Source organism: Peromyscus maniculatus, chromosome 8 (assembly GCF_049852395.1).
Source record: "Peromyscus maniculatus bairdii isolate BWxNUB_F1_BW_parent chromosome 8, HU_Pman_BW_mat_3.1, whole genome shotgun sequence".
NCBI lineage: Eukaryota > Metazoa > Chordata > Mammalia > Rodentia > Cricetidae > Peromyscus > Peromyscus maniculatus.
Genome location: NC_134859.1, coordinates 107,473,648 through 107,484,831, shown reverse-complemented (window position 1 = coordinate 107,484,831; position 11,184 = coordinate 107,473,648). Strand labels below are relative to the sequence as shown.

At 56.9% G+C, this 11,184-nt stretch overlaps 1 protein-coding gene across 1 annotated transcript; it reads left to right on the top strand.

The window, feature by feature from the left end:
- The first annotated feature begins 1,400 nt into the window (after positions 1-1,400).
- On the top strand, positions 1,401-10,749 carry Nptx1 (neuronal pentraxin 1). The gene is made up of 5 exons (XM_006987712.4): positions 1,401-2,196; positions 2,486-2,693; positions 4,511-4,755; positions 5,962-6,141; positions 6,848-10,749. Exons 1-5 carry the CDS (start codon positions 1,753-1,755, stop codon positions 7,067-7,069), a joined length of 1,299 nt encoding a protein of 432 aa, XP_006987774.1. The 5' UTR covers positions 1,401-1,752; the 3' UTR covers positions 7,070-10,749.
- The last annotated feature ends 435 nt before the right edge of the window (positions 10,750-11,184 follow it).

Below are 11,184 nucleotides of genomic sequence, written 5' to 3'. Positions count from 1 at the left end.
GACTCCGGATGGTTAAATGCCGAGATGTGGAACATAGGCAGTGGAGCGCCCCTGGGGCTTGGGGCTGGGAGGAGGCGTCGGAGAAGACCTGGATAGTGGCTTCTCTGTCAATCCGGCTTCTACATCACCGCCAGCGATGCCCCACTGCCCATATCTGGAATCTCCTGTCCAAGGGCTGCCTGTGGATCCTGGACTCACGGTCGGGACCCAGTCTGGCCCAGCGCCCTGTAAAGGGCTGTGGGGCAACCGATCGCTTGGTAGGGGGGGGGGGGGCGGGGGGCGGTGCGGTCTGCGGGGCCAGCAGGGCCAGCCTGTAGCTGGGGCTCTTCCAGGCATTTAAAGCCTGATTTGGGTTCTCCCTGCTTAGTTTCCCTTTCTACATAATTGGAGCTTGGGCAAGTTCCCAGGTCCAATTCTGGTTCCGACGTGGGGCGCAAGCTGCAGCCCAGACCCTTGTCCAGAGTCCCCAGAGGCATTGGAACCTGGACTGGAATTCCAGCCAGGCAGCGCCGCTATCCAGAAAAAAAAAAAAAAAAAGAAAGAAAAGAAAAAAAGAGGCGTGGGTGTGTGGGTGACTGGGTGGGGTGTCTGTAAGAAAACGGTCAGAGGTGCGAAGAAGTCGCTGCCCACCTCTGGGACCCCTTCCCCGAAGTCCAAGAGCGTGAGGAATAGGCTAAGCAGGGATCGTGTGGAACGGTAAGCCCAACACACATACATAGACATACAAAGGGACACACGGACACGCCCAGAGCGCATCCGTACTCTAAGGGAAGGAGCTCCGGGAGGGGCCCCTTTCGGGTGACCAGCCAGCTTCTGGGGCGGCACCTGCCCGGAACTAGGCTGGCTTTGATGGCAGGAAGGGTTCGATCTGCAGATCCGAGAAGGCCCCAGCCTTGACGAGCACATAGTGGGGGTTCTTGCTTCTAGGGCGGGGGGGGGGGAGGAGTGGTATTGTTAGGTCCCCAAACCCCAGGAGTTGGGAGAAGGGGGATGCAGGAGGGCGGGGAACCAGGACGTGGGAGTTCCCAGCCCCAGGGTGTTCCCTGGCTTTCAGCTCCAAACGGACGTCTATGAACCATAGAGTCACCTCGCTACACCTTTTCTGGACCTCGGCGAGCTGCATTCTGGGCACACCGACGTTGACGATTTGGGGAGAAGAGGGCTGGGAGCGCGCAGAGCCCGGACCCCGCGAGCATTCAGCGAGATCAAGCGAATTGAGCTTGTCTAGTGGCCTTTCTTCTCTTCCGAGGCCCGTCGGAGATTAGGGGCACAGCGTAGGTGCCCCACCATCTAATCCAGGCCCACGGCTGATGTCCCCATTGGCCCTGTGTTCTGGGAGCCTTCGGGGAAGCGGCGCGGGCCCGGGCGGGGGCGGGAGTGCGGAGGCGGTGAGAGGGGGCGGCGGCGGATCTGGGAGGGACGAGAGGGTGAGGGCCGAAGTAGCTCCAGCCGCGCTCCCGTGCGACCCCCGCGGCGCCGCGGGGCCCGTCCGCACACAATTAAAGCGGGATTCCTCCCCCGCTGACGTCGGCGGCGCCGAGGCCCCTCCCGCGGCTGCATAAAAGGCGCGGGCTCCGCAGCGCAGGCGGCAGTGGGGGCCGAGGAGCGCGGCTGAGAAGACAGTACAGCTGAGAAGCGCTGAGCCCAGAGCGCGGGCCGCCTGCGGAGCGACTGCCCCAGCCAGCCCGAACCCGGTCTCAGCCCGAGCCCCACCGGAGCCTAGCGGGCCCGGTGCTCCAGGTGTCCGCAGCCATGCTGGCCGGCCGCGCCGCGCGCACCTGTGCGCTGCTAGCCCTCTGCCTCCTGGGCAGTCGGGCCCAGGATTTCGGGCCGACCCGCTTCATCTGCACTTCGGTGCCGGTGGACGCCGACATGTGTGCCGCGTCCGTGGCCGCGGGCGGCGCGGAGGAGCTTCGGAGCAACGTGCTGCAGCTCCGCGAGACCGTGCTGCAGCAGAAGGAGACCATCCTCAGCCAGAAGGAGACCATCAGGGAGCTGACCACCAAGCTTGGCCGCTGCGAGAGCCAGAGCACCCTGGACGCAGGTCCCGGCGAGGCCAGGTCGGGCGGCGGCCGCAAGCAGCCTGGTTCGGGCAAGAACACGATGGGCGACCTGTCCCGGACGCCGGCCGCGGAGACACTCAGCCAACTCGGGCAAACTTTGCAATCTCTCAAAACCCGACTGGAGAACCTCGAGGTCCGCGTGAGCTGCGGTTCCCCCCAACGCGTTGTGCGCCCTTCTGCCCTCGCCCACCCCATCCCGACCCGGTCCGCCCCCCCCCACCCCCCCCGCCCTTGCTTTGCCTCCTCCTTGCTGATGCTGGACGGTCTCGGACCCTGCGGGGCGCCGAGCGCGGCCTCTCACCGGAGCTCCCCGCCTTGCCGCCCCCGCATTCGCCCCGGGGACCGCGCGGCGCGGGCCTTCGCTCACGGTTCCGGCTTCACGCCTAACGGTGTGGTTTTCCCCTGCCCTTGTGCCCCCGCAGCAGTACAGCCGCCTCAATTCTTCCAGCCAGACCAACAGCCTCAAGGATCTGCTGCAGAGTAAGATCGATGACCTGGAGCGGCAGGTGCTGTCTCGGGTGAACACTCTGGAGGAGGGCAAAGGGGGCCCCAAGAACGACACAGAGGAGAGGGTCAAGATCGAGAGCGCCTTGACATCCCTGCATCAGCGGATCAGCGAGCTGGAGAAAGGTAAGTGTCAGGGGGGACATGCTGCATGCTCTAGGCTCCCTCTAGAGACATTGCCAGGGTCCCGCTCCCTGCCCTGGCCTCTGGTTCCGGACCTATTCTGTAACCCCTCCCCAGTTAGAACTTCCTGCCCAGTGCCCAGATACCTCCCCTGGGAAGCAGCGGGGCTTAAGAAGGGATTGCACAGTGCAGTCAGGACACTCACGGTATTTTTTTCAAGTCTAATTTGTTTAATCTTAAGTAACTTTGCACAGTAGCTGTTTCTGGCCCAAGCTTTACTTAGTAATTGGAAAGCCTTGCTTCTGCTGGAATCTGTCACCAACAAAGAGCTGGACACCAGCCCTCTTGGGCCATTGAGTGTCTTTGCTCCCAGTTGCCCAGTGCTCCTGGTGTCCTGGTCCAGGTCCCTCTCTCCACCTTGAGCCCTCTTTCAATTTTTCCCCCCAGTGGCTCATCTTTCATGCCGCTGCATTTGCCCTGGTCATGAACTCAGCTGGCCCCTAGCACCTGCCTGGGTGTACTGATTAGTTGCGCCCTGGAGTCACAGAAATCAAACAAGGTTGTAAAAGGAGGAGGGGGCAGCCTAGCTCAGAGCAGGGCCACGTGACCCTGCCCGGACTGCAAAATGTGCCGGCTGGATTTAAACAGTGCCATCTTAAGGCGTGTTATGTAACTGAAAAAACATCAAGGGAAAGAGGGACCTAAGAAGGGAGGGGTGGGAGACTCAGGAAAGGAAAACACTCCTGAGAGGTGCCAGTTCTGCCCCACCCCCAATCTACCAGCCTGAATTGGGAGGGTCTGCAATAAGGACTAGCCCTGCTCAGTTGCTCTCTTGGCTTGGGGAATGTTGTTTCTGTCTTGTTCTGCTGCTTTCTAGAAGTCACTCTTAATTTGGGGACCAGGTTCTTCCTGGGCTCTGGGGCAGGGGTAAAGCCAGGAGCTGGCAGGGCAGATACATTCCTTGGCTCTAAAAGGGTGAGTATCCACTGCTCAATAGGACCTGTTTCCTAGGAGTCAGTCACAGCAGGCCCAGGGCCAGCCACAGGAGGTGTAGAGGTGGGGGTGAGGGTTAGACATCCCGGGAGGATGCTGGTTAGCAGTCAAGAAACTGGTTGTGGGCTGGGGTGGGACTGGGCCTGGAGCCTGAGTTTCCAGGAAGCTCATCAGAGACTATGTGGCATCTTCAAAACCTCACTCGGGGGCTCTGGTTCAAGGAAGGCTGATTTCCCCTGCTGTCCTGCCTCACAGTAGGCTCCAGGCCGCATCCCCAGGGGAGTCGGTGGAGATCTGCAACTCCTGAAGGATACATGGAGTTGTGCTAAGGACCGAGTGACTGACTGGCTGTGGCATGTCCCGGCCTCAGTGCAGGAGACAGGCAGTAGGGAATGGTGGAGATTGAGAGAAAGGCCCAGTCCAATCAAGAGGTTCTATAAACACCATCACCATCTAAATCAGGTCGGCCCCCGAGGGGGCTGCTCAGAAGGGAGCTAGCCTGGTTCCTCCTCCCCTGCAGCCACACCTTCTCCGTCATTTGGCCAGTGTGCACTGGAGTGGCCCCGTCCCTCTCCATGTCCACCCTGCAGCCAGAGGCAGCTTCACAGTCTGTCCTTTGCTCTTCCCCTGCCTCGGTCTCCCCGGGGATGGTACCATGTGGCAACAAGAGCTGGCCAGGCCCAGAGTGCGGAGACCTTGGGTCAGCTTTTTGCCAGCTGGCCCTGTTCCCTGTCTGCATCACGGGACTCGATGGGGACCAAACAGGACTCACACCATAAGCACTTGGTCAAGGTACAAGATGGCAGGGCTCATCTTGTCCTCCCTAGGTCAGAAAGACAATCGCCCCGGGGACAAGTTTCAGCTAACATTCCCACTGCGGACCAACTACATGTATGCCAAGGTGAAGAAGAGCCTGCCGGAGATGTACGCCTTCACCGTGTGCATGTGGCTCAAATCCAGCGCAGCGCCCGGAGTGGGCACACCCTTCTCCTACGCTGTGCCTGGGCAGGCCAATGAGCTGGTCCTCATCGAGTGGGGCAACAACCCCATGGAGATTCTCATTAATGACAAGGTAATGCCACCACCCTGACAGGACCCTGGGGTGTTATCAGAGCCGCGTGCCCACACTCAGCTTATGGGACTGCAGGCCTTCCGGAACCCTGGGGAGTGGGGGTGCTTATCAAGGCTGTGGTTCTGAGAAAAATGTCTGCCCAGCAAGACTGAGAGAGGTGGAGGCTGAATCGGATCAGAAATAGGGAGGGACATCTTCACCTGCCCTCACTGGAAAACAAGGAGAGCTGGAACATTCCAGAAAGAGGCCTTAGCTGGAGGAGGGGAGGGAGGGGAGAGGGATGGGGGGAGGGATTGTAGGCGACAGTCCTGGGAATGTTCTAGTCCGTCCTGCTGACACTTTGGCTCCTCCTCCCTGGCTGGTTGACTGGCTGAGGTTTTCCGTATCTGGTGACTGTAGATACTCTGGAGGGTGAAGTGGTGCTAGAGGCTTCGGCTACATCTGTCTCCCTTTGGCCCTGCTCTCAGGAAGAGGCCAGCCCCCTCCCACCAGGAGACAACAGTTTTCTCTGTAGCCAGTTTAGCTCCACCCTGCCCCTCCCTCCGGGTTAGAGGTAAATTAGCTGTCAGCTTTCAGCCCCCCCCCCCTCCAGCACCCGGAGTGAATGGCTCAGACCTGGCTAGGAACAGCATCAAAAGACCCTTGAATGCGTTGCACTTTCCTGGACCTTTTGGGATCTGACTTGTGCACTGTCCCCCTGCCCAGGGTGGATGGGGGTATGAAATTCTGCTTCACACCATTCTCACAGCCTCACTCAGGTTCTCTGCAGGGGCTGATTGCAGGTAGTGTAGACCAGAGGACCTAATAGTTGGGATTGGAATACTGAGGAAGGATTGGAAGGATGAGAGACCCAGTGGGGAGGCTGGAGGCTCTGGTAGACTTAGCCACCAGGGACACACACTCTGTCAGAGGCTTGTTTTTGGAACTAGCTGGGTGTGTGTGTGTGTGTGTGTGTGTGTGTCCAGATGGGTCTCGAGGACTCCTTGGCAAAGGTGCTTGGTTTCCAGTGGGATCCCAGGCCCATCCATGGGTGGGGCTGGCAGATGCTAAGCACATCTGAAGGGGTGGTGCTGATGCTGGCAGAGTTCAGTAGCAGCCCCACAAGAATTGTAAAGTGGGGTGAGGAGTTCCGCGGTGGGACTTGTGAGCATCCTCAGCTCTGGGTAGCACTGGGCGGTCCATAATGTGTGCCATCCTCCTTCCTAGGTGGCCAAGCTGCCCTTCGTAATCAACGATGGCAAGTGGCACCACATCTGCGTCACCTGGACCACCCGGGATGGGGTCTGGGAGGCCTATCAGGATGGTACCCAGGGTGGCAATGGAGAGAACCTGGCTCCCTATCACCCCATCAAACCACAGGGTGTGCTGGTGCTGGGCCAGGAGCAGGTACCTACCTGGGCAGAGGGTGAGGGAGGGGGAAGTGGGGGAGGTGTGCATGAATGTGTGCTCAGGGAGCAAGTTATGGCACAGTTCAGGTAAAATCTGCTCTGGTGGGCTTCAGGAAGCTCCATGGGAGTGGGCCCCAGTCCCAGCACTCTTGGGAACTGCAGCAGGCCTCTCTCTGGCATGGGAAGCCCAGTTCCACTTTTAGCAATGAATAATTTAGTTCCTGTGAAGTGGTTCATCTCCCACTGGGCACCGGCACCTGGGAGGGAGATGAAGGGGCAGGAAGTCAAGTCTTCCGTTCCTGTTGGGATGTCTTTCGGCAGATAGGATGTTTGAGAGGGTCTGAGACACTGCTGCCTTCCTTGGCTGCCATGGCCTTCGCTGAGTCCCCCACTCATTATTGCCCAGGGGACTGGCTGTGTGAAAAGTGGTATGTCAAGGCCTGCAGGGGATGCGATCTGTATCCAGAGTGCGCTGACACCAATCCCTTTCCTAGGCTCCTCTCAGAGAGGGACAGGTGAAATGTCTTGAAGATCCAGGTGCAGGAGAGCAAATAGTACTAAGCGCACGGTGTGAGGGGAGCAGACCCTGATGGGGAGGGAGGCATGGATCCCCAGGCTCATCCCTAACAGTGGGCTGCTCAGCTAGGCCCCTGGATCACCCAGCCAACCTCCTCTTCTCTCCCATCCCCTACTCTTCTCCAAAGGACACTCTAGGCGGAGGGTTTGACGCCACCCAAGCTTTTGTGGGTGAGTTGGCCCATTTCAACATCTGGGACCGCAAGCTGACCCCCGGGGAGGTGTACAACCTGGCCACCTGCAGCAGCAAGGCCCTCTCGGGCAATGTCATCGCCTGGGCCGAGTCCCAGATCGAGATCTTTGGTGGAGCCACCAAGTGGACATTCGAGGCTTGTCGCCAGATCAACTGAAGGCTTCAGGCTAGGGCTGAGCCCCCAGCCCCACGCCTGCCCACCCTGCTTGTGCGGTGATGACCCATCGTCTCCCCCCCACCCCCAGGAATGACTCAAGGCCATGGCCCCTGCACACGCACACAGCCTGGTTTGTCCTCCTTGTGCACACAAAGCAGTCCCGGCTCTTCTTTGGCCCTAAGGACACCCCACTTCTCCCTAGGAGCCCTACTATCTCCCGGGCATGCCTAGCTAAAGCAGGCAACATCAGCTTTGACAATGCAGAATTAGGTGAGAGAGAGAGTGTGTGTGTGCACGCGTGTGTGTGCGTAGGGGAGGCTTTTCTTTTAAGATGAGATAGTTCGTTCCCTCCTTTCTTTGTGGTTTTTGTACGTTTCTGATGGGTCAGCTGCCTGTGTGCCTTGGGGCTGGCGCTGTTTCCTCAGCACACGTCTTTATCCTCATTTGCAGACCTTTGTGGGAGGGACAGAGCTCTCAGTTGATGGAAGTCAGAATAGTTTGTTAAGGCTGGGGGACCTTCCCACAGGAAGTTTTGTTTGGGGTAAGTGGATTCTCTGAAAATCGGGGGTCGTTGTCCTGGGATGGCACCACCGAGGTGATATCATCCCCCTCCCCTGCCCGAGTCAGATCGTCGGTTGTCTGTATCTGAGGGTAGAGTACGCCACTCAGCAGCTCTGTCCCAGGACTGCTCCTGACCCTTGACCTTCCTGCCTCTTCCTATCACTCAAGACTGGGACCTGTTATTCCCTTTCAGCCTCCAAAGCTGTGCTACTTCAGCCCAGTGGTTCTGAGAAGGGAGTGCCCCACCAGAGTCCCAGGACACAGGGCCTGGCACCCCCTTCTCCCTCTGGTGGAGAAGCCAGAGGCTTCAAGTGGGATCTCACGTGCTTGATCTCAGCTCCAGAGGGCACTGAGACTTGACCCACAGTCCATGGGAATGCCTTCCCATGGCATTTTTCACAGCCATACTCCCCAGCACACCCAGGCCCAGGTGAGCTAGCTCAGACCCCTCTCAGGGGCCAGGGGCTCAGAAACCTCTCATGTGGAGCCTGCTGGCCAGGGCGGGGCGTGCCATCCACTCCTGCATCTCATGGGGTACAAGCCCTGCAGCAGCCCCAACCTGCCACCGGCCTGTGACACCAAGCCTGTGGCTTTTCCTTATCGAAAGCAGCATGAGCACCACCTTCTGAGGAGAGGGACAAAATGTGTGTGTGCACATGTGTCTGTCGAATGATGGAGAACGCTAAGGAGGCCGTGTCCAGGTGGGGAGGGCCCCTGCTTTGTTTCCCCCACTCTGGGCACATGCCCAGTGACACCTGGACTGTGTCTCCAGTAGCCTGACTAGCAAAAGGCTGGCAAGTCTTTCTAGAAACCTACGCACTGCCTGGCTCGTCTGCAGCTGCAGACGCTTCCTCACCGGGAGCAGGGCTTGCACCTGCTCTTCCTCCAGGGGCACCTGTGTCCTTCCATACAGGTCCATGTTGTGTCTGAGCCTAGTGCATCCGTGTGTGTCTCTGTGCTGTCTTGTCACTGTTGTTGTGGGTGTCTGCACGGTTCCCCCGTCACTGCTCTGTGGTGCATTGCTCTCAGAGCAAGCCAATCCGGCAGTGTGCCACTTGTCGTCCAGCAGTGGCTTTTTCTTAGATAATTGTGCTTCCTCAGCGCCCTTTGGGTTGTGGCATCCTTGGATCTGTGGGGATCTTCTGTGTTTGCATGTACCTCAGGGTGGTGTGTCCCTTGCTCCCTTGGTCCAATGCGTGTTCCCTTGCCTGCATGGACTTCTCTGGTTCTGTGTTGTGTGCTGAGTGCCACCCAGTGTTCTGTGATCACCCATGTAGCTACTGAAAAACGGCTGGGTAAGCAAGCCAGGGGTGTTGGGGAGGTCAAGAGAGATCAGCATCCCTCTTCCCTCCTTCTCCCCAGACATAGCAAGAAGCATCTCTAACATCTAGGTTGAGAACAAGCCTGAATGGTACCCATGGTTGGGAGAGAGAGAGAGCGTGAGCTCGGAATCAACTTTCCAGACCAGATAGAGCCCCACCCTTACTTTAGCCGTCTGGGAGCCAACACCAGGCAAGGCCCAGAGCCGGCTGTGCCCGGTGCACTCCTGCCAACCCCTGCCACCAGCCCCAGCCCCTGCCAATGCGGACCCCAGACCACCTGCGCCCAGATGGGTGGGGTGGGAGCTGTCCGTTCAGGACCACAAGCCATCCTCTGCCCTGGCTTAGAGGGCAGAGCACACCCCAATGCATCTGCCTCCGCCCCTTCATCTCTCAGCTCCTCTCCCTTCTCCTCTCCCCTGCGGCACCCATGGTGCCAGGGACAGAAGCTGACATCTAGCTCTTGCCCTGCCCCTAACTGGAGTCTGTGCCAAGCCCCTCCCCTCCGTCACTGTGCTCACACTTGGCACTTTGCTGGCCCCGAGAAAGCTAACGACAGCCGCAAATCTAACCCACATATTTTCCATCGACTCCGTAATCTGACTGATGTCCCCTCTTGCACTGAATAATACATGCCTCTCTCAGGTAAGCCATTTTATAAAATAAGAGATAAAATGCACTGTCGAGACAGTGTTTGCTTCCGCCGACGGTGTCCGACAGCACCCTGGGCTAACGTTGGGGTGGGAGAGCTGCCACGGAGGCCCCCAGGCCCGAGGGGGCTGGGAGCCCGCCTGAATTGTAAGCCTTCTTGCTTTTGATAACACAGTATTATTTCTCTTACTGAAGAAGAAAAAGTTTATTACCAAACAAGAGTATTTTTATGAAAGAATAGGACAAACCTATAAATTATCTCAACCTATATCTCCCTTGAAAAATACTTTCAGGCTCCATCAAAATGTAGGACTGAAAGCGTGTATTTTGGCAGAAAGAGATACATTTTTGTATGCTTTCTTTTCCTTTTGTAGATTCCCAACTTATTTTCTAAGACTGCAAAGATCACTTTGTCACCAGCCCTGGGACCTGAGACCAAGGGGTTGTCTTGTGGGCAGTGAGGGGGGAGGAGAGGCTGGCCTGAGGTTCACAGTCACTCCAGTGAGCTCCAGTAAGGGGCCACCAGGTCTTGAAGGTGTGTTGGGGACCAGGAGGTTAAAAAAAAAAAGCCTTTGATGGTGGGTTCTTTGTCTTGGAACTGACTGGTTATGTGAGACAGGATGAGGATTTGGATACCAGTTCTGAGCTTGATAGAAGACACGAGGGTTATGCTGGCTAACACAAGGGCATCACGTCCTTAGTAACTCGTCATGATTTCATCTAAACACAGCGTGTGAACTTACTCAGCTGACGATGGGAATTGTATTGCTTCTGTGCGCAGTGGACTTCCGTGCAATCTGTTCAAAAGGGAACAAGTCATTGAGGAGAAACAAAAGCCCAATACTTAGAGTCCCAATTTTGTCTTATTTGCCAAAAAAAAAGCAACCCCCTAGAGTTGATATTGTTACAATGTACATACTGTAAACTATGAAAGAATCGATGTATCTTACTTTTTCATTATTTGCTAACCAAAGCTGTACATTTTTCATACGATCTGCAGCCTTTTGAGTATCAAAGGGGTAAACACCATCAGCCATTCTGGAAATGCACTATTTATACTGGTACCCTTGCTTTTTTTCCCCCCATTTTCTTGCTGAGATGACATGAATTGTTGAGTTTATTTTTACACAGTAAAGAGTGAAGAAAGACTGTGGTCTCGTACTCTCTCTCTGTGTCTGTGTGCAAGAACGTGTGGGTGAAATGTGTGCGCATGTGAAGGCCAGAGTTCACACTGGTGTCTTCCTCCGTTCCTCTCCACCCTTTTCTTTCTTAAGATTTGTTTTTACTTTAGGTGTGGGTGTCTTGCCTGCATTTGTGTGTGTATGTGCCTGCCTGGTGTCAGCAGAAGCTGGGAAAATGGCTCAGATCCCCTGAACTGCAGTTACAGGTCAGTTGTGAGCCACCATGTGGATGCTGGGAGCTAAAGCCAGGTCCTCTGCAAGAGCAGGCAGTGCTCGCAGCTCCTGAGTCATTTCTCCAGACCCCACCCCCACCCTGTACTGCCTTATTTTTAGCGACAACTTCTCCCATTGAAGCCAGAGACTACCAATTCAGCTAGACTGGATGGTCATTGAGAGCTATGGA

What these genes read in the sequence shown, in the direction of transcription:
- Nptx1 (XM_006987712.4), top strand. Translation starts at nt 1,753, where the DNA reads ATGCTGGCCGGCCGCGCCGCGCGCACCTGTGCGCTGCTAGCCCTCTGC. An exon ending in CCCGACTGGAGAACCTCGAG is followed by an intron (nt 2,197 to 2,485) that starts GTCCGCGTGAGC and finishes GTGCCCCCGCAG; the next exon opens with CAGTACAGCCGCCTCAATTC. An exon ending in AGATTCTCATTAATGACAAG is followed by an intron (nt 4,756 to 5,961) that starts GTAATGCCACCA and finishes CCTCCTTCCTAG; the next exon opens with GTGGCCAAGCTGCCCTTCGT.